We start from the raw sequence: 23,930 nt of genomic DNA, 5'->3' as shown, positions 1-23,930 counted from the left end.
CTATATTTGTCAAGACATTTATTCTCCCTACATATAATACAAATATGTTTTAGGGTTATTAGTTCAATGCATTTGAATCAAGTTTTTGATTTTTCATTAATTATATATTCTTTGAGGTTAGTTTAATGTAGTACGTTGCATCCAATTTTTAATTTCTCATTAATTATTCTTTGAGGTTAGTTCAATACAGTTGCATCAAGTTTCTGATTTCCTATTAATTATTATTTAAGGTGAGTTCAGTGCAATTGTATCAACTTTATGATTTCCCGTTAGTTATTCATTAAGGTTAATTCAATATAGTTGCATCCAGTTTTCGATGTTTCGTTAATTAGTCTTTGAGATTAGTTCATTGTATTTGCATCCAGATTCCAATCTCCCATTAATTACTCTTTGAGGTTAGTTCAATACATCTGCATCCAGTTTCTGATTTCCCATTAATTGTTTTTCTAGGTTAGTTCGATAGTTTACAATTTCTATACAATTTGCATACATGTAAGAGTCTGTTTTTATAAACTCACTTTCGTTTTGGGTTCCTAATTACTCGTAATTACTCATGTGAGAAGGCTAAAAAAATAGACATTTATGCTTTGAGGTCAGTGCGATGCAGTTACATCCGACCTCTGATTTCTAGTTAACTATTTTTTTTAGGTTATTTCAATGTATTTGCATCCTATTTTCGATTTCCTGTTAGTTAATCTCTGATTTTAGTTTAATGCAGTTGCATCCAGTTTTTAGTTTTCCGTTAATTATTCTTTGAGGTTAGTTCAATGCAGTTGCATCCGATTTTTGATTTTATGTTAATTGTTCTTTGAGGTTAGTTCAATGCATTTGCATCAAGTTTTCGATTTCCCGTTAATTATTTTTTGAAGTTAGTTCAATACAATTACATCAAATTTATAATTTCCCGTTACTTATTCATTTAGGTTAGTTTAGTGAAGTTTCATCCATTTTTCAATGTTTCGTTAATTAGTCTTTGAGATTACTTCATTGCATTTGGATCCAGTTTCTAATTTCCCGTTAATAACTCTTTAAGGTTATTTCAATACACATCTGCATCTAGTTTCTGATTATTTATACTTAGAGGTTAGTTCGATACAATTATATCCGGTTTCTAATTTCCTGTCAACTACTCTTTGAGGTTATTTCAATGCATTTGCATTTAGTTTCCAATTTCCCACCAATTATTCTATGAGGTTAGTTCAATGCAGTTGCATTCGGTTTTTGATTTTTTGTTTATTATTTTTTGAGTTAAGTTCAATGCATTTGCATCCAGTTTCTGGTTTCCCATTAATTATTATTTGAGGTTTGTTTGATGTATTTGCATACCGTTTCCGATTTTCCGTTAAATATTTTTCAAAGATTTGCATCCAATTTCTAATTTTCCGTTAGTTATTCTCTGTCGTTAGTTTAATGCAATTTGCATAAAGTTTCCGATTTCCCGTTAATTACTCTTTGAGCACAGTTATATATTTGAATCCAGTTTCCGATTTCCTTCTAATTATCCAATGTGGTGTGTAATACCAATTTCTACTGATCCATCTATAGTGTTCTTGCAAACATGACATAATAAGTAAATTATGCTTAATTTATTATGTGGGATCATCGAAGATTATCCAGTTCCCGATTTCCCGTTAATTATTATTTAAATTATGCATGACTCGCTATGTGGAATCTTCAAAGATTATCTACGAACGGGTGTTGTTATATTAATTATTCTGAAAAATATTTGTAAATATGCAGAACTATTATATATTAATATTATATTGATCACTCAACCAAATTTCTTATAACGTGAAAACCTCACTCTCCATTAAAAAAAAAAACTCACCTTTGATAAAACCCTTCAACTTCATTTTGTTGTTTAAAAGAAGTTTGATTGAAGTTTTGTGAGATTGCCTAATAAGGCGAAGTTCATATATATTGAAGCTACTTGAATACGGAAAGAGATAAGATAAATACCATTTTAAATGCAAAACTATACTTATCGAGACATTCCACAACATATAACCCAACTATGTTTTGAGGTTAGTTCAATGCATTTGCATCCAGTTTCTGATTTTCCTTTATTTATATTTTGAGGTTAGTTCAATGCAGTTGCATCTAATTTACAATTCTCGTTATTTATTTTTTGAAATCAGTTCAATGCAGTTGCATCCAGTTTCTGATTTCTCGTTAATTATTCTTTTTGGTTAGTTCAATACATTTGCATCCAATTTCCAATTTCTTGTTAATTGTTCTTCGAGGTCAGTTCAATGCATTTGTATCCAATTTTTTATTTTCCGTTAATTATTCTGTGAGATTAGTTTAATGCATTTGCATCCAGTTTCCGATTTCCGATTTCTCGTTTATTATTTGATAAAGTTGCATTTGCATATAGTTTTAGATTTCCCGTTAATTATTGTTTGAGGTTAGTTCAATGAATTTGCAACCAGTTTTCGATTTCCTGTTAATTATTTCTTGAGGTTTTGCATCCAAATTTATTTTTTTTGAGATTAGTTCAATCTCTGCTTGCATTTGGTTTTCGATTTCTCGTTAATTATTTTTTAAGATTAGTTCCACGCATTTGCATTATGTTTCCAATTTATAATTAATTTTTCTTTGAGGTTAGTTCAATGTAGTTGCATTCAGTTTCTGATTTTCCGTAAATTTAATCTTTGAGGGTTAGCTCAATGCATTTACATCCAGTTTCCAATTTTCCGACAATTATTTTTTAATGTTAGTTTGATGTATTTGCATCCAAGTTTTGATTTTCCGTTAATTATTCTTCGAGGTTAGTTTAATGTAGTTTTATCCATATTCTGATTTTCAATTAATTACTTTTTAAGATTAGTTTAATGCTTGCATTTTCATCCAATTTTCGATTTTCCGTTAAATATTATTTGAGGTTAGTTCAATACGTTTGCATCCAGTTTTCAATTCCCCATCAATTGTTTTTTGACGTTAGTTTTATTCAGTATTATACATATTTTAAAATATTTGTCATTATTGCTTTGCTGTTTTTTTTTTTTTTCATTTTCTACTATATATTTTGTGATGTTATTTTTTGTATAATTGTTCCGTGTTAATGATATATTTGAAATAAGTCAGTGCTTTATCATAAACACTAAAATTGTATGATTTGTAATAGAGAATTAGTTTCTACAAATCACCTATTTTTTAGCAATTTTTATTTATTTGATCAATATATAAGAATTAGAAATACACTCAAACTCTCCAAATATAAGAATTAGAAATATACTCAAACTCTCGAATGAGGTTTCATATTAGAGTGCGGAGAGAGAAAATCCTCTTTTAAAAGTCTCTGTTTTAGTATATAAACTAGCCATTTGGCCCGGCCTATGGCCGGACTTGCTGCATAGATAGCTAATTACTCAAAAACCTAAAGTCCACTTGAATAAATAATATATGTATATTGATAGCTAATGATTCATTGCATATTTTGTTTGAAGGGTTTATGTTTTTCTAATATTTTTTGAAGGGGATTGCAAGCTCTCAAACCTTGATCTAGTAAGTGTAAATCCTACATATATCTTTTCTGGCTGATACATCAGCAGTAGCGAAAGACAAATCGATGTCAATTTCAAATCTAGATGAGAGTCCTACCTTAGCTTTCTCAGTTGCTTGATGAAGCATTTGGATGACTAACTTGGCGATTATATTGTAGCATCAATCCCATGAATGCATTTGATCTCACTCACCAAATACTCCACTATGACATTGTCAAAGTCCTCCCCACCCAAGAAAGGATCGTGTTTTCCTACAATGTTGACCGACCGATCGATAGCCAAAAGTCGATTTCTTGAGAGGTCAATCTTCGAACACATTTTATAGTCTGTTTGATATGCAAACAAATTGGATTTCCAGTCCAATTGATGTATGGATGAGTTATGCACGCCAAGTTTTGTGAGTGTAAATCCGGATATCAATCTTAGAACTATATCGAACCACTACTTGTATCTAAAATTGACTTCTTCCAAGGTCCACTCAATGAAGATCATTTAGAGGATCATTTAGAGGATCAACGGAGTAGGAATAACACACAAAAAGAACTATTCAAGGAAATCGAGCAAGTGGGCATATAAGTGATATGCCACAGTTGCTCTTAAAAACAAATGGCTAACGACATTTCAATTATGTAATCACGGATACTCCTACATACTAATGCATCATAATAGTTATAAATAAGAATCGAGATCCTATTTTAATCATTAAACAAACTAAACGAAGTTAATACACAATTGTTTGTGTTGTGACGACAATCAATGATTTAATGACATTTATTTACATTCGAGTTCTATACATAGAAATAATGAAAATTAGTAAACTTCGTAATGACTCTTTAGTTACCTAGATGTATATACAATTTTACAATTTATAAAGATATATTTGAGAGCAGAATCCCAAGTCTCAACACACATTTTACAATGAAACATTCAATACAAAAGCAGTGTAATCTCCTATATTGTGACTATGTCTTTGTAACTGTCCCATACCTGTAGCATAATATATTACTATGAATTAGTTGGATTACAAAGTAAGGTAACCATGATTATTTACTGACACATCTACAAAAGTGTGCATGTTAGTGTGATTATCAACTCTATATCCAATCACAACATTACAAATCAAGTCACAGTAATTCCTATTCCATTCCATAGCTCAATGTATTAGAAAACCTTAATCTTTGTTTCATCACAGATGTGGACGTTAGTTCAATATCTAAATTTCTCTACAAAGTTACCGTGGATCAAGTCCATAAAGAGTTAATTATTTAATTAGGATTATTTAATTGAATAAAGTCGGAGGTCCTTAATGCGAAAGTGAATTGTTATTAACACTTGACTAAAAATGTTTCATGTACGGTTTTGTGCCTCTATACTATTATTATATTTGGTGATTGTCAATGCACCCTTCGCAAATAACTATTTGGCACAAACTATACAATCCAATTACAACATTACCATTGGCACTACCTTAACTTACCAAATGAATGAAGATGCAATATATTCATCCCCTAGTTTAATGGGTCATATAGAGTATTTTTTATTTTTATTTTTTTCAATAAACATTTTTTTTTTTATGAAGTTGACTTCCTTTCATCAACTCTAGTTTGAAAGGACCTGACTATGTTATTAATTAAATATCCAAATGCAACTCCTTTGAGAACTCAAACAAATCCAAGTATCTATAATGAAATCAAACACCCTTGAAAATTTAAATACATTGATAGTTGTTGCTATATATGTTAACATATCTGTTCTAGGATATGTTACATTGTGTGATTGTGAATTCGGTTAAAAATGTGCATCATACCCAATCCAACTTGGCAGAGTTGCAGACTCTTTTGGACGAAATCAATCAAAAGTTTCTTTGCCCTTCCGACCTTTTATTTGTCCAAGTCATTCTAGCCTCTAAGCACCTTAAACCCTTCAAGTCTTCAACATTCAAACATTGGCAATGTGCAAGGTGGTTTGAGGACCACGGGTGCAATGTGGTTTCATTTGAGACCATGAGACATACCAAATAAAAGAAAAGAAATGAGGGGTTTTTTTTTTTTTTTTTTTTTTTTAAATTAAATTTTTGTTATTTTAAATTACTCTTTTGACAAAGGAATGCTAACAAAAATTATTATTATATTTGGTGATTGTCAATGCACCCTTCGGCAAATAACTATTTGGCACAAACTATACAATCCAATTCCAACATTACCATTGGCACTACCTTAACTTACCAAATGAATGCAGATACAACATATTCATCCCCTAGTTTAATGGGTCATATAGAGTATTTTTTATTTTTATTTTTTTTTCGATAAACATTTTTTTTTATGAAGTTGACTTCCTTTCATCAACTCTAGTTTGAAAGGACCTAACTATGTTATAAATTAAATATCCAAATGCAACTCCCTTTGAGAACTCAAACAAATCCAAGTATTTATAATGAAATCAAACACCCTTAACAAACTTGTTATCCTTACCAAACTCATCCACAATTTCACTCTCACCTCCACCACAATATAATGGACTATTCCCAAAACTTGTATGATCAAAATCCCTAACCAGATATTGTTCTCTATAACTCCATGGCGGCTGGTTTTGCAAAACCAACAATGTTCCTTCTGTATGACTCTTCATTAGAATTCTCCACTTGGGACTGTATCATTATGACTACTTATTCCCATCTCTTCAAAGTAAGGCATGTTCAACCAAATCAGTTTGTTTTCATATTTAAATTTGCTTGGATTTAAATATGAAAACCAAAACCGACCACAGTTCCACATGCTTTTTCATTATTCTTCCTGTTATTATTATTTTTATTAGTGAAGCCATCTCTTTCACATAATCACATTAATCTTGACAACCAAGAAAACACAATCCGCGATGGCTAATGTTGCTCCCAACTTTAAGGTCAATTAGACCAGATATGACACAATATGATATCCCATTTGGTTATAAATTAAAGTAGATATATGATAACTGCCTTTTCATTAGAATCATTTCGACACTTGCCATTGGGCAACGAAATATTTGACAGGCCAAAATTAGTTCGATCAAAGATAACCACGCGGTTGTTGTTTAGCAGCTGCATGTGCAGTGCTGCTATCCCAATGTTGTTCTGTAAAAGCGTCCATTGGCCCCCTCCGGCTGCATAGGCCAGTTTCTGATGATGCAATGCTGCAATAAAGAAAAGATGCCATAGTAAGCAAGAAAGAATGAGAGTTGTCCTCATTTTTGTTTGTGAGAATATTGAAGAGGCTCTCTATAGGTTGTCTTCTTAAATAGTTATATCCTTCCTCGAGTTGGAACACGTGCATTAAATGTGCTAGAAGGCAAAGTACTTGTTGTAGAATAATTTCTTTTTGGTCTTTTAGTTGATGAAGTTTGAGGTTCCAACCAGTTATAATGAGTTCTTGTCTTCCATGTAATTGAATGTTTTGTTCGTTCTTTTCTCTTATCAACACCCGCATTAATCGAGAGAGAAAAAAGAGAGAAAAGATGAGATCCCATAAATCCATAAAGCCTGATTGAGCAGACATGCAATCTATATGGTTGTCAAAGAAGAAAATGAAAGATTTTTGTAACTACCATCAAACAGAGGAAGATAGACTAAAACTAACATAATAATATCTCTCTTCATTCTTATCAAAACAATATAGTAATACAATTCTTTTTATTGTTTATCACAATGTAGTAAGATTATTCCCTTAATTAAGGTAGTCCACGAGAGATTAATTGAGAGGAAGAGGAAGTATCAGCGATCATTAGTCATGATTTCTCTTGTAGAAGAAATCCACAGGAGTCACATATGAGGAAATAAATATAATTGAATTAAGAAATTGAGGAAAACAAAAGCTAGGGGAATCACTGTCTGGGTCTCTTCAAGAAAAAAAACGATCAATTTGACTTGGAGTAATAGAACGTTTAGGCGTATAGAGTTGGAGCGAGCAGTTCAATTCGAACTTTGAAGGCACGGGAATCATTGCAACGGTTCAGAAACAATTAAAACACCGTGGATCAACATTAAGATTAAGTATATTTTCAACATGCTACAACACATCCACATTTTACTTCAGGGCTCAATAACAAACGCGAGGGTCAAAGAAAAGAAAAAGAGAACTTCAAGTTCGGGCAATGGGTGAAGCAAAATGAGCATAAAATTATTTGTACACGAAATTGTTCAATGACCAATTTAAATTCAAACAATATTGTAATGGTTGTTTAACTCCACACACACACACACACACACACACACACACACACAGTCTTTGTTAATCAACGCTAACTGGCTTTCCATCCTTCAGAGAGTACCTCAACTACAGTTCCTGACTGATCAACCTGAAGTAAAAAAAGAAACAAAAGGTAGAGTTACACAACAAAGCCTGTGCATGACATGATTTACAAATTTTCGGTAGAACCGACTTGTTTGTTAAGGAATTTGAAGAAAATACAATCATTGCCTAAAGGAACTCTCTTCCTTGCCCATCACTAAAGTCACAATCGAATGGTTTCAAAGGCAAAAAATGGGAAGAGGAAAAGAAGAATAAAGCGGTCTTTGGTCTTCGATTGAAATGACATGGATCCCTTTAATTAATAAGAAGTAAGCTAGAATCACTCTACCTTGACCCCGAGGGGTGAGAACTCAACTCAGCCCGTAAAGCGAGTCTCCTCACCAAGATCAACACCACTCAACCCCGTATTTCCATGCCCATCAAACCTGTTCGGTGACACCTGAAAATCTCATATAAAGCATAAACCGAAAGTACCTTCCCAATGTGACTTTGAATTGAAGAGAAAAATTGACAAACAAGAATTTGACACTATTATCTTAGAACGTGTTCTAATTTAATAGTTGGAATAATCTTCATGTCTGAAAAAAAAAAAAAGAATATTTAAACCTAACACAGACACTAAAGATAATTGCACTTACTTTGATTGCCAAATACTCATAAGTTGTGAATTCGACATATAAACCCTCTTTGTCTCGCAGTGATGCTCTGATAAAAAGTATGTCTCTCATAACATAATGAACGTAAAACGGAAGCCCAGGGATTGAGCAATATTCTCCAATAGTAAAACTTGCACTCATTGACCTTATCCTATCTTTACTTGGGAATCTCACCCATCTAGGTATCTAGTACAGTTGGAAATATTGTGTTCCAACTGTCTAGAGGCCATTCACTGGCCATGGCCTCACTAACTTAAATTTCCACAACTACACATAGCCACATCATGCAATATAAACTTGTAAATGACATTAAAAGTAAGAAGAAGAACCAAAAGTACCTTCAGTGTCAGACTCAACAATCCCTTTGCTCTTGCACATTGGACACACCAGCCCCCATCGTCCATTATCTTCTCGCTCACAAGACTACTAATATCTTCATTCATTTGTGGGGTCATGCAGGTTTCTACCATATCTTTTTAGATGAATTGGTGCCTAAGAAGATGAATAGAGTAGATTCTATCAAAATAAGTATTGCCTTTTAGAGATTATTTACAGTAAACAAAGATAAGTAATGAAAGATTTTCACCAAGACGACTATTTTTCTCAATCTGAAATTTGTTTTTCAATAAATGTTGTTTATTGCTTCCAAAATTTTCTATCTTGCCAGAGATATAGTGTTGGATTTCACTGTTTACTTCAATAGTTTGGAGCTTCTAATAAGTAGGAAAATGAACGGTTCTTGGGAAGTTGCCTTGTTCTAAATTACTATTATTATTTTTCTATTTTGTTTGGTAAACTTTATTTCATCGGGATCACCTTCCTTTCCCCTGTTATTGTTATTGCTCTTCTTTGGTAACTTGATATTATCATGCATGTTTCATGACCCTCCTCGTAGTATCTTCTTCTTCTATTCATCTTCCAGCAAATGATAAAATTATTAGTCATATAGTGGGGATAAGGCCTTGGGTCATGGGTCACACCTCCCCCACCCAAAAAAAAAAAATGGACTCAACTACTCAAGTAAAATTTGTGAAACACTGAGATATAGATTTTACTACTCTTCTCGCACCAATCCTTTCTATTTGGTGTATCATTTTCCGAATCAGTGTAAACTTATTATTGTAAATTACTTCAGCACTTCTACTAAATGTTGCTTCTAATACCACCTTAGTAAAGGCGAGTAGTTAGTAAATCCCTGATTAGGCAAGATGAGTTCAAGTGCATAATCGTTTTTTTTTCTTGCCTTCCATCAAGCTATTTCTTTCGTTACATTGCTAGATAACTTGTTTGATGATGCTGATGCTGTAAGGCATTGAATCTAGGCATGTGGTACTCGTACTTCACCAACTGGGCAAAAGTCATTTTTAGTAGTATACTGTACATAAATCCCTTGGGGAACATACAAACCAAATTACAACATTGGGAAATTTATAGCCATCTGATGACTTTTTTTTTGGTACCTACATCAAGCCTATCTCAATTGATTGCTAAAAAACAGTAGGGCATTAGAATGGTGTTGCTCAACGTGGGGGGCACAAACATGCAATTGGGATGGTCCATGTGATTCTGGGTTTCGGGTCCTAGCATGTGGTACTCATACTTCACCAACTGGGCAAAAGTCAATTTTTAGTAATATACTGTACATATATCTCTTGCTGGACATAGAAAATACTATATTTGGAAAATTAAAAGGCCCGATGAGTTGATCCATGTGGCTACCTTAAACTCATCTCGATTGATTATTAAAAATATGCAGAGAAACATGAGGGCAAGAGAGAGGGTATAGCTCGATGTGGAGGGTCACAAACCTGAAATTGGGCTGAAAAATGCGAAAAATTCTGCTTGTACGGAATTTTCTAACTGAAAAGCTCAAAGCCATTTTGTTTTTGATGTCTTATCGAAATGGGGTTTGGCCTGCATATGATGATCTATAATCTTCAAAAATCTTTGTTTAGTCTGGGTATTTTTTTTTTCGATAAAGACTCTTCTTATATTAAACAGAAATCAAGTTGTTTACACCATTCAGAGTCCAACAAGGAGGGGGATATATGGCTGCATAATTTAAAGCCCACTTGCTTAATTCATCTGCCTCCCTATTATGAGCTCTCCTAAACCAATAGAAACACAAATTACAACTGAACATCAAATAAGACTGTTTAAATAAAACTTCAATTCGTGAGATGAAGTCATCTTGCTCCAATCCAACGCCATTGCTTCTAAGAGTCTGCATCAAGTCTCTGCAGTCTCCCATTATCAACACTTTGTCAAGTTTCAATTTGTACAACAGGATTGCAGCTAGCTCCGCACCATGACACTCCGCTTCATAAGGAGTTTCTGCGTGGAACCTTCTATACACTGACCCCAGCAACTTGCCATCTGCATCTCTACATATTGCTGCTGCTCCTCCTTTTTTAGTCATTCTATCAAAAGCCCCATCAAAACTTATCTTAGGCCAGGAACTATAGAAATCAATACCTACTTTGTTCAAAGCCATATGGTATTCAATGGGATTATTTTCCTTCCTGCTAGTCTGACCGCTGCTACGTACGTCCTTCTTATATGCTTCCAAAGTACTTCCTACTTTCCTTGCAACAGTCCTAATCATTTGCTCCATGTTAGGTTTTATTTTCTCAAATCGCAACTGATTTCTGCACCTCCATATCTCATTTATCATTACTAGAAAGTAAGTACTCGCAAATCTTTGTACCTCCGTTTCAGCAAAATCTTCTAAACTATTCCAGCATACTGCCTCTCCAATCCATTCATGTAGAGTCTTCCCTTCATGTTCCTCCATACGTATACTAAGAGAAGATCCAAACCATAAACATCTTATCCAGGCACATTGGAGAAATAGATGCTCATCTGTTTCTATCTCTTTTTGACAAAAAACACAAGATATGTCCCCTTTAAATTTCTGTCTTCTTAATCTATCTCCAGTTAGCAGACCTCCATTATAAAGTTTCCATACAAGCAACTGAATACTAGCTTCCACCTTAGTCTTCCACATCTTTTTTTGGCTTGCTCATTAGCGATAGAAGTCTCTCCCCTCGACGATCTGTCATGCCTCGAAAATGATAAACAGATTTCACAGTGATTATGCCTTTAGTATTACCTGATCAAATAATTTTATTAGCTATATTAGGATTGATGACAACTTGGTTAATGCTACTGACAACAGGTGAAGGAAACAACTCTCCTAACCTATTTTGATTCCAACTTTGGTGATCCTAATCTATAAGTTGGACCGACAAATGAATATCTGGGATTTGTATTGTAAATAGGAGGTACCAAATCTTTCGCACACACAATGTTTATTCATAAAAGATAACCAAGGGTGAGTATAAATATCAATTGTAGAACCATCCCCAACCTTCCATATGAATCCTGCTCTTATACCATCCATAGTTCTATTGATCCCTCGCCAGAAATAAGAACAAGGGGCACTCCTTTTCTTATTCACCACCTCTAACCCATGCCATTTGTATATACTTGTAAAAGTTTTCGACCATATAGACTCTTCTTCCTGTAATAATCTCCAACAATGCTTCGAGATCAGAGCTTGATTCATTTCTTTAGCTTTTCGGAAACCCAATCCACCAGCACTCTTAGGCTTACACAATTTCTCCCAACTTATTGTATGATTAGTGTTGGAATCTGAGATCCCATTCCACCAAAAATTTCTGTTTAGCTGATCCAATTTATCTGTAATGCTATTCGGCAGTAGATAAGTACTCATAGCATAAATAGGGACAGCTTGCCCTACAGTCTTGACTAGGGTAGTTCTAGCTGCCTGAGATAGGATTTTGGCCTTCCACCCAGTCACCTTCCTTTGTAAACTATCTACTAGGTAATCAAAATTCTCACTCTTTTTCCGAGTGAGAAGTATCGGCACCCCCAAATACTTATCCCTCTCATAGAACTTCCTTACTCCCCAAATTTTTGCTAACATCTTTTGGTGTCTGTGATGGACATTACTACTAAAAAAAACACTTGATTTCCCCACACTGACTTCTTGCCCAGATGCCTTACAGTACAAGTCCACAATACCTTTCATATTAACTGCTTCCGCCAAACTGGCCTTGCTGAAAATTATTAGATCATCAGCATACAATAGATGACTAATTGGTGGGGATTTTCTCCTAACTTTGATACCACTAATACTATTATCTCTTTCCCCCTTGTGTAGCATCCTTGAAAGTGCTTCCGTAACCAGAATAAAGAGGTAGGGAGATAATGGGTCCCCCTGTCTCAACCCTCTCCGTGATGTAAAATTATCCAAAGGAACCCCATTCAATAAGACTCGAAAAGAGACAGTTTCTAAGCATTGTTTGATAAGTTCGATCCACTTATTACCAAAACCCAACTTGCTCATTATCTTATACAAAAAATCCCATTCAACTTGATCAAATGCCTTCTTCATATCCAGTTTCACTGCCATCCAACCCTTTTTTCTTTTTTTCATCTTCTTCATATTATAGAATATTTCACTTGTAAGTCCTATGTTATCACCAATACACCGACCCTTCACAAAAGCACCCTGAAATGGAGAGACAATCTTATGTAGGTGTGATTTTAGTCCTGTTAATAGCGGTTTAGAAATAATCTTGTAAATAAAATTACAAAGACTAATGGGTCTAAATTTTGCAATATGATCCGGATTAGGGATTTTTGGTATTAGTGATATGAAGGTTTCATTTAAATTGGGTTCTAGGATACCTAATAAAAAAGAAATTCTTCCACAGGTTTCCACTCTGAGTTCTCCCACTATATCCCAACAATTTTGGTAAAAAACTCCTTGGAATCCATCAGGGCCGGGAGCTTTTAAAGCCCCCATCTTTTTTACTACATCCCAAATCTCCTCATCAGTAGGAATAACAGTAAGCATACTATTTTCTCTATCTGTGATTATAGGTTCAAATAAATGGAGAATATCATTATTAGGTTCTGGGTTACTTGTCGTAAAAAGATGTGAAAAAAAATCATTGATTATCTCTCCCTTCATAGGTGTTTTTAGTATGTTCTATGTCCTTCGAAAAGTTATGAGTGTGTTTGTAACTTTTTTACAATTGCGTGAAAGCACATTTTAGTTTTTTTGGAACCGAAAAAGGAAGATGTGAGTATGTAACATACTGGTTCATGCTGAGCATCTATATTATACTTGAATATTTTTATTGTTGTAGTATGCATTTTCTCAATACCTCTATTTGATGACAATCAAATCTACATTTATGTTTTATGATGCATGCACATATTGCAACTTGTGCATTGTGCTTTCTTGGATAATATTATACATAGGCTTCCTCGTTTACCAAGGTTGTCACCCCAAAAAAAAAAAAAAGGTTTACTCGCTTCACCGATGAAGTTTGTTCCATATCTAAGAATGAAGACAGTCAACATTTCTACTTTTAAGTAGTTCGTATGGACTTTCTTGATTCATGGTATCTGTGTATGAAAACCAGGACTCTCAAACCGCTATTGCAATTGGATCAAAGTCGTACAACACTCTTATGGGCGAGCTTGTTGCGCTCGAAACAACTTGGTTATCTGGATCTTTACTTCTTGGAATGGGGAAATCTCTAAGAAAATGGATCAAAACTGTGTTTTTTGGCAAGAAAGCATCAAGATCGAATTCATGGTCAAAGCGTAAAATCAAAAGTGAAGTAGATTAATTCAATTGTTGTTTGTTGGTTTCTCCACTTGTGGCTACTAAAACAGTAGGTCCGTGTCTCTGGTTTTGAGTAGTCCGTGGGAAGTGGAAACCGGTATCCAAAACTCAATGATACACTTGCTCAAGCACTAAAAGGTCTTGTTGGTGGTGATGCCTTTGGTTGCAATTGTATTGCTACTTTCGAAAAACAGAGTTTGGTGCCTCAAAAGGAGATGGAGCTATTCCAAAAGAATAAACATTCAGTAGGTAAAAAGAATTAAATGCAAGAGAAGCAAGGGTATATCATGCCATCATGGGTTTAAAAATATATATATATATATAGAATTGAAAGAAAAGGGGAAAGACATATACTTAAAAATACATTATACACATCTACCAAGAAAAGAGAAGGGAAAGAACTTAAAGGAAATATCCGGTCAATCTACCGAAAAGAGAGAAAGATAGGGGCCAAGCCGCCAAGGGGCATCGAGCGGTGAAAAAGCCTGCCAAAAATACATCTTTAAACAGCTAGGATTTAGTTACCTTCTGATTATGTTATATTTAATACCGCAAAAGTAAGTAGTGTAAGCTATAAAGAAGCTCTGTATAAACCTATTTTAATATCTTAACCAATCAATATATATATATATATATATTGATTGGTTAAGATATTAAAATAGGTTTATACAGAAACTTTTTATAGCTTACACTACTTACTTTTATGTATTAAAGACTACATTCTCACCATCGGGAAGGATGCCGATTGACCAAGGAAGCAAGTTATAGTGCTTGTTCTTGAACACAACTTTGGCAAAGAGACTTGGAATTGTAGTTCATGAAAAGGCCGCACAACCTCCGGAGTTGGAAGAGAATACACTTTCCTGAAATATATATATGATTGATTAAGGCAACCGAGTTACCAAGATAGAACAGTGGAAAACTTCGTGATATTAGAAAAATTGTTACCCGTTGGAAGCTTCCTAAAGAAGTAGTAACGGGTCGACAAAAATTAAAGCACCCTCACAGAGCTTAATAGCCCATATGAAGATTTTTAGATGCCCAAATTTAGGTTGCCTTACCAAACCTGCAAGTCCCGAAGTTTAAAGCAATCAAAACCAAAAAATTCATGAGCAACCAATGCATGCGGACTTCTCGGAAGAATCTTATCTCACCATATTCATCTAAGGGAGCATCATAATCATAACTGGTGGTAACAAAAGGACCTCCGGAAGTTCATCCGAAAGCACTCCAATATCCCGCTTCCGGCTTCCCAAATTCCCAAATCAAACCCAAAGCTCGGATGACAAGTTCATTATCGTTGGTGGTTCCAAGCTATCCGGTCACGAAAACCCTCAATACCAACTCTCAATTCTCTTCTCTTCATTTTCTTCAAAGAATACAATGTTACCTGTTTCTTCTTCAACTTTCCAAATGACATTTTCTTTCCCCATCTTAAAAGGAAAGGATTGTTTAATAAGAGTTTCACTTCTCATGTAAGTCTTCATGCATAATTTTCTTACATTATATATATCTTCTTGTAGTTGTTAGTAAAACTGAAAATGTTGAGTCTCTCGATTGTTTTATTGGCAAAGATAGTCACTAATTTACTTTTTTTGTTTTCATTTGGAGGAAGGCAGATATTCGAAGGAAATTAAGATGAAAGGCTTGATATCAAGACACCATGAAAAGTAATAATAATTCATGGTTTTTCTTTCATTTTGGTTTAACGTGGTGTTAATGCCTATATAAGCCATATTATAATGTTTTATCTTTTATGCTACTTGGAGGATCTCAATTACATTAGTTTATATAATACATAATGCATAACACACATGATCTAATGATATAATCTTAATAGTTTGAATCTTCAGTTGGATGAGGAGCATATATTAGTAATTTCTTATAGAGTACATAATGTAACGTTGATGGTCCGGAATATCAATGACGGAGAATGAATAAGAATATTTTAGATGTAAGATGCTAACGAATCCTTGTATTATGAGTTTGGTCATTCTAAGTTTGGTTCTCGACCAAAAATTATGGTTCGGATTGGCTACTTGTGGCCGTTTGTAGCTATGCACTCGATTAAAAAAAAAAAACATGCCTTTCTCGAGATTCCATAAGCGTTTCTGTCATAGACACATTAGTTGTAATTTTAATGCCATAGTCTCATAGCTTGGTTCTCAAAGCAATGCTTTATACTTTAGTATTCGAAAGTCGCGAATTTTCTCGAATGCTTAAAGGGACGGATAATGATACTAATGATTATTGTCATCTTATTGCAAAATTTTCTTTGAATATGTTGACTATTGAGGATAGTATTGAAGTCAATGAGCCATACCTTGGGTATCCGCACTCTCTTGGGGAGCAATGTCGGTTGGGTTACTCGCAAAAACCGCATCAAGTGAAAAGATCGGTTCGACCCGGTTTTGAGATTGGTGAATTATTTGAATTGGGTATTCAGCTATCTTACCTTCTCTTTAACATTAGGCTTGCTTGGGGCTTGGTTAGGTAGTAGTTTCTTTGTGATGAACTTCGGCGATGGCGCTTCTTGCCGGGAACTCTTTGTTGTTACGAAATTCAAAACTTCATAACATTCCTAATGTTTACGACATTAAAACTATGATATTAGTTCTCGAATCATTAGGGGTTGAAGTCGATGTATATAATGGAGAGGTAACGGTTGATACCCATGGGATTAAACTTCCTTGAGCCATGTCGCGGATTTGTTGGGAACCATCTGCTCATTCTCGATGATCGCCTCGGAGATTTTCTTTTCGTCCAATTCGATGATATAAAAATTCCGTGTTTTAAGAATGGAGATAAGATATAAGAAGAATGGAGATAAGATTTAAGAATGAGGTTTTATCTACTTATCTATTTTGGGTTTTATGTATTTTGGACTACTTAACAATTGAAATCGCCAAAAAGGGCATAGAATTCATTTTTTAGATAAAATCGATGTGTCGGTCGAGAGAAAAAGGGGGACGTGGGTCCTTTGGGAGCATTCTCAACTACTCAGTATTAATGGTCTTTGATAGTAGATAGTAGATAAGGGGCGCACGCCCTAAGGGCTTTTTTAATTTCAGTCTTTGTTTTCAGTCGGTGGACTTAGTGTGTGTTTGTTAAATTTTAACTCATGGAAAGGAAAGGAAATAAAATGGGTGGTCCACTATGGAATGGAATGGAATGGAATGGAAAGGAAATAATTTTAAATGGTATGTGTTTGGTAAACTGGGGAAAGGAAAGTAAAAACTAGGGAAAGGAATAATCATGTTTGTTTGCAAAAGCTATGGAAAGGAATAATTGTATTGTTGAGTGGAGTGTATTAGTAGTAAGTTCCTATTTATCTATTTCCTTTCCTTTCCTTTCCACAAAAATTTCAGGGGTTAGCTAAAGACACAAAACCTTTTCCATTTGTTTTCATATGGAAAAGCCCATTTCCTTTCCATGGGTAAACAAACGCCTTAAAAACTATGGAAAAGGTGGACCACTCTTATTTTCCTTTCCTTTCCATAGTATTTCCTTTCCTTTCCATCATAACAAACACACCCCTTAGATCACCGCCAGTCTTTGTTTTAGGTTTAGGACGCCTATTTAAGGCCTCTTGAGGGTTTGTAAAAAACACTTTTGGTTAATTTATTTTATTTGATCGACTCTTAGTTAAAGATCAACTATTTTATCGATTTTCGGTTAGAGATTGATTATTTTAGATTGTTTGAGAGTTAACGCTCACATAACTGCATCAGTTGCCCAGAAGGCACACTTAGTTTCACTCGATAATAGATGATTGCACTCATTGACAAGGTTACATCTTAAACTACTAAATTGTCACAGAGATTTACCAGTTTCAGGGTCAATATTTTCTTTGAAAAGGAGCACTCACTCTCTACTAATTCTCTGTATTACCACTCAATCTGTCTATCTTGAGTGTCAGTGTCTCTGGGCAGTAGCACTACGTTGCAGCTTGAGAAAGTCCCTATAGAAATGTAACTCGTGTGGTAGTATGTTTTAACAAGTATATATGACCTAACCATACCTAGTTTACTTCTTTCTTGAATAATGGGGGAAGTTTTATCTGATTAGTCTGTTCTTTTATGCAATCTTGCAGTTAGTATCAGGACTCAGGAGGACGTAGATATACAAAAGTCTGCATTTAAATGAGTAGATATGGATGGGCGGAACAAACCTTCAGTTTTTCAATATGAAAAGCAGGGGTAACTATTTTTCTGGGTTCGAACCATTTCTCTCCTTCCATATTTGAGAGCATACTACTCCAACTTGAGAGTCCAATAGTTAGAAGCTTAATATGTGGGTTCTCTGGTGGTTTTTGAACTTTACCAAACTTTTCTGATAGGATATCCTTCACTAGTTCTAGATCCTTAATGATCAGAGTAGGAGTCGTTCCTAGCCAAAAGAGAGTGATCTTCCCTGTGTTTCAAGTATCAAACTATCAAGCGCAACTGATATATAATGAGAATTGAGAAAGCATATCGTAATAGTATGAACTTTCAAAATCTCAATTCCTAAAGCTGTCTAAGAACAAAAAAACATAACATACCATGAGTTCACCCAAAGAAATTTAAACAGAATGACCAACTAGTTAAGATTCACCCAAAGATGAAACTATGTGACCATCCATATTGGTCTATTGTCATTCTACAGATGCTATGGATTATGTGTCCCTTCATTCACCATAATAGACATTCATGATTCATGGAAAACTTAGTCAACAATGCAATAAGCATATTTTGTGGAATCGCTGTCAACAAGCACTACTAAGTATTTTGTTGTTTGTACATGAAAATAATTTATATGAAACAGATCAAAGTTGCGAAGAGAAAGCACATTTGAGATTTCGTCATTTGCATGAGTTATATATATGTAACCTAGATCTTATTTGGTGTTGAAGGGACTCAAACTTGAAGGTTTTGAAATATCAAATGTTATGGGCACATTTGTAGGACACATGGTCCCTGGTTGGGCTCTCATTGTCTTCCCAAGTTTTGGACTTCTATCACTTTGAGTTTTCGTTCATGCTGGATAGTTTAGAGCATGCAACCATGTTTCTTCACCTTGCCATCTATGCAGGAATCGCCCTTGTTGTCAAATTAACACACTTACCAGAGGTTTTTATGTGGTTCGTTGGACTCCTTGCAGCGTCAGTCTTTAGCCAAGAGTTATTTTTACTACATTTTCACTCTACAGACCATGTTGGTCCTGAAGGTCACTACCACTGGCTCTTGCAGCTTATAGTGCTAGTCTCATTTGTATCAGCTCTCGCAATGATCAGCTTCCCTAGCAGTGTATCAGCAGCTATAGTCCTTTCGGTCTCTGTCCTATTCCAGGGGTGTTGGTTTTTGAACATGGGATTCATACTATGGGTCCCGAGATTTGTTGTAAGGGTTGTATGGTTAGTTTCGTGGAGGGTGGGAATGACATGCATGGAGCAGTTACTTGTGGGACGAATGACGCTTTTCTGAGAGCTAGAGCACTGGCCAACTTACAATTTAGTTTGATACTAGCTGCAATCATGATTCTCACATCGACCCTTTGTTTGACGTTGGCTGGAAAGTATATTGCGAGGAGGCAATCAATCGAATATGAGCGAATTCATAGTAGAGGTGCAGATGCAAATCAGATACCAATGGATGTTTAATTATGGCACCAGGAAAAATTCGCAACATATAAGTAAGAATATGTTTGAGGGCGTCCAACGCTAGTTACGGAGAATGGATCCAGCAATTATCTGGAAATCTGGATTTTCTTCTTGAAAATTCTGTGAGAAATAAAATGTAGGCCGAAACAGAACGTCTATATAGTGTACTACAGAGCCAAAAACAAAAATTGGCTCACTTATTAATCTTGGTGTTTAACGCAACTGCTTGCTTCTTTATACGTCGTATTTGTGGTATTGTGGTAAGCCTTTATACGTGCCAGATGAAAGACTGAAAGAGGAAAAGAAAGACAAGAGTTGCTACAGCCTATAGGTCTAACAATTTCGATCACTTTGCAAAAAAGCACTTCAAAAAGCTTATGTTTTTTGTCACTGTCACTATAAACTAGCTAGCTACAAAAGTAAAAAGTAAGATCAATTTGAAGTCTTTTGGATTTGCCAATAAAGACTACTTTAGGCCTAACAGCATGCATTAACAAAATTAAAGAACAACCAAAAAGTAAGTTGGTATTAGAAAACAATAGAGATCAGATAAGCAATTCTGAAGACTTCCCAAATCGTTCATGTTTTTTGTAAGACAGCCCATTGGTTAGCCCTATTGACTTTAGTTGTTAATATTTAATTCAGTGATGTATACCTTGTGCTGTATTGTAAACAATAACATATGCCAAGCAAAACATAATTACATGCAGATTGACTGTTAATTCTGAAATCTGATGAGCATCAGAGCATCCATAATCCATTAGATCATCAAGTGTGACAAGCTGTTGTTCTGTGACTTGGCTGAGAATTACAAATTTATTCTATTCACCTAAACAGAATTATACTATGTAATGCGTGATAACTTGTGCACGCTTCATTGCGCATGTAAAATAATTTGAGCTCCATGTTGTGGTTGAAGAGTGACAATGGTGTTTGGAGCATGGGCATATGAGGGTGAAAGCTGAAATGAGAAGTGTTGCAAAAATCATAGCCAACGCCATCTTAGCTTCTATCATGGCAAAGTTCTGGCCTATGCAGATCCTTGGTCCCATCCAAATGGAAAGAATGCTACCTTTCGATCCTTCAACGCTTTGGCTATTCCTTCTGAGAATCTCTCAGGTCTAAAATCTTCTGCATCATCCCCCAGAATTCACGATCATGATGAATAAGTAGTATTGGTAGGATGAGTTGAACCCGGCTGGGAGGGTGATATCTCCAAGCTTTGTTGTCTTGCAAGTATACGAATTTGTTGGACCAATGGTGGATACAGCCTTAAAACTTCATATAGAATCATAGTAACCTGCAATTGAATTTGGTACCATAGTCAAAACAGATGTAGCTAGTGAAGTAGTGAGCATATCTATTTCTCAACGAACATATGCCTGCTAAGTCATAGGTGCTGTTGCAAAACAGAACAAAGCCATAATGTATCACTATGAATCTATGATGCCAAAAAATTGATTAAGGTTTGACGTTTTCTCATATCAGAATCTAGGATTCTAATAAAAACCGTTATAGATAAAAAGTTTTGAAAGAGATGTACTCACAATCTTTAAATGGTTTAGATCTTCGTAACTGGGCATGTTTTTCCCACAAATTTGTAGCACCTCCTCCCTCGCCTTTTCTTGCCAGCTTGGGTGCATAGCTAAACAATCATAGTCCATGTTAGCAAGTTTGAACTTGTTTCTTGGCCGGCAAAATAGAACAGCTTGCATTCTTCTATCACCTGATCAATTGGCATCCCGGTAGTTTTAAGATTATTCATATCTGCTTGAGAACTTTCTCTACTATATTGCAAAAGAATGCCTAATAAGTCATCAACGCTCGACTTTCCACTTTCCAATGCAAGAGTTTTTCTCCGGATCAGATCTCTTAAGTTTACTACGATCTCTTTATCCAGATTCATTCTTCTCTTGTTTTCCTTCGTTGGAATAAATCTGTAAGATGTTAAATTGAATAGTGATGCTGTTGGTATGCTATTGGACCAGTTGCTGACTTTGATTGTTTGGGGAACCTGAATAAATTAGAAGAACCTAAAAGAAGTAAAGAACATGCTCAAATTAGAAGAAAAATGGCAATGCACCTGAAACCTGGAATGTATACGGATTGAACAGCCTGCATGACTAGTATACTCTGCTCTTTTTGAAGTTCAAAGATCTTCTTTCCTTCTTCAAAGTTACTTCCGAAGGCTGTTCGTGAGATAACATCAGCGGTGAAGTCTTGAATATCATGCCAGGTATCCAGTTCACAATATCCTTGGGAATAAGTTTTGTTCTTCCATATTTCAATCAACTCAATGCAACTAGTCAAAAATGCAGGAGTCATACCCTACAATAACGAAATCAACAAGTATAAGAGATCAGTAATATTGGTCGCCAAATTTTACCTCTTCAAATCCTTACTCGTTGCCATTTGAAGCAGTTATTGGATGCCCAAAAGAAAATTTTCTCTTGTTGTTTCTGCGTTTATATGTACCTGCCTAACCTAACCACTATATTGGCGGATTGGCCTACGTTTAGGAGCATAATCTACGCAAGATTGCTTAAATCAATTCCAACGCATAGCACTGTGATTTTAAAGATTGCCAGTATAAGTTGAAACTGTCCCTCACAACCTAGTGCAAATTGAACCATAGCATCGGCAATAAGTCATAGGTGAAATATGACCTGACCTGTGAGTTTTAGCTTAAATTATCTATATTGTTAGTCAAAATTATTGGCATGCACTAGAAAAGCTGTTTGAAATTAGTATACAATGATAATCAGAGAACCTTTAATATTCCGTGAAAAAGAGAGTGAAAACCTTCAGTTTTTCTTGGCGGAAAGCAGGACTAATTAATTTCCTCTGTTTCACCCATTTCTCTCCTTGCAATGACGAAAGTCCATTCGATAGAAGTTTTATATGTGGGTTCCTCGGTGGTTTTTGAATGCGACCATACTTGTCTGATAGGACTTCCTTCATCAGTTCTGGATCTAAGATGATGAGAGTAGGCTTTGTTCCAATCCAGAAGAAAGACATTTTTCCTGCATTACCAATATTCCAACATCAGTGCTGTATAAGTATAATGAGGTTCTCGAAATCAAAGTGCCACAAGGGATCTTATAAAACAACATACAATGAGAAACATATCAGATAGGTATCGGTACAGTGAGGGCAACTGAGAGAAAAAGGCATTCGTTTTGGTTCCTAGTTATTGTTAACAAGTGGCGTGACCTCTTTAAGGTTCATTATTTTCTACCTCTCCGATCCATATTGAGCAATTAAACAACAACAACAAAAAGAGAAATAGCAGCTATGGTGATGTAGAAAAGCATTGGGAGACTTACATCTATACATGATACAGAAAAAAAATGTGAAATAAGTTCATCCTAAAAACTAATGAAGTTGACAAAGATAACTCGGGCCATGTTACGATTTAAGATTCCTAAACTGATTCCTATTTCGTTTTCTAAGATGAATAGTCTCTATTTCGTTTTGAGTTTTTCTCACCATTTCTTATCAAAACTAGCAAAACACCAAGGAAGAAATTTGTAAAAACTAAAGAAGGAAATACACACAGAAGTATATGTTACTGAAGAACATATAAGTAAAGTCTCTCAGAATACATACCATAGATCTTCACTGTTCTGTTGATGAAAGGGATGACGCGTGGCACGATCTGATGAGTAAGATTGATGGGTTTGGACCATATGCTTCTCTGAAGCACCCTGCTAACTCTTTCAGGTCACCATATAAAAATTTGTAAGGAGTACCTTTGATCCCTTGTTGCTTCAAATCCTTCTCTAAGCTTTTGGGCTTCCACCAAAGTGAATGAAATACTTTCACAGCAAACAAAAACGATAATAGGCAAGTGATGAACAAAGTCATGGACATGAGACCTTCCATTGTGTCTGTAAGCTAAACTAAACGAGCTGAAAAACCAAGATGCAAGGCAGGGTATTTGTATTTTCAAGTGCCTCTCTTTATTCCCATTTGGTTTCTTGTTGGATTGAATTGTCGCTGTTTCTTGATATCTAAGACGAGGAAAAAAAAAATATATAACATCAGCATATTTTTGTTGATGACGATGTCTTTAAAGCAATATGAAAAGGATACGCTGGCATGCTGCTGTGGGAGCATGCATTAACCACAAACCAAAAGTTGCGTCATTCTGCCCCATGATATAACTTGTGCTTGCTA

General features: G+C 35.0%; 1 protein-coding gene and 2 pseudogenes across 2 annotated transcripts; 1 reads left to right on the top strand and 2 right to left on the bottom strand.

Moving 5' to 3' along the window:
* Positions 1–10,438: 10,438 nt before the first annotated feature.
* Positions 10,439–11,452, bottom strand: LOC147492926 (uncharacterized). Its single transcript, XM_086567697.1, has one exon. The coding sequence runs from the start codon at positions 11,450–11,452 to the stop codon at positions 10,439–10,441; it is 1,014 nt and encodes a 337-aa protein (XP_086423823.1).
* A 2,428-nt stretch (positions 11,453–13,880) lies between these two features.
* Positions 13,881–20,309, top strand: LOC147492925 (uncharacterized; annotated as a pseudogene).
* Positions 20,310–20,612: 303 nt separating this feature from the next.
* LOC147492924 (cytochrome P450 72A397-like) lies at positions 20,613–23,823 on the bottom strand (annotated as a pseudogene). Its single transcript, XR_015199595.1, has 5 exons — positions 23,361–23,823; positions 22,554–22,774; positions 21,835–22,079; positions 21,299–21,688; positions 20,613–21,051 (listed from the first exon to the last, which is right to left on the bottom strand). The product of XR_015199595.1 is annotated as a cytochrome P450 72A397-like (transcript).
* Between the last annotated feature and the right edge of the window lie 107 nt (positions 23,824–23,930).

Source organism: Coptis chinensis, chromosome 6 (genome assembly GCF_015680905.1).
Source record: "Coptis chinensis isolate HL-2020 chromosome 6, ASM1568090v1, whole genome shotgun sequence".
Lineage (NCBI taxonomy): Eukaryota > Viridiplantae > Streptophyta > Magnoliopsida > Ranunculales > Ranunculaceae > Coptis > Coptis chinensis.
This window is presented reverse-complemented; position numbering and strand designations above follow the sequence as displayed.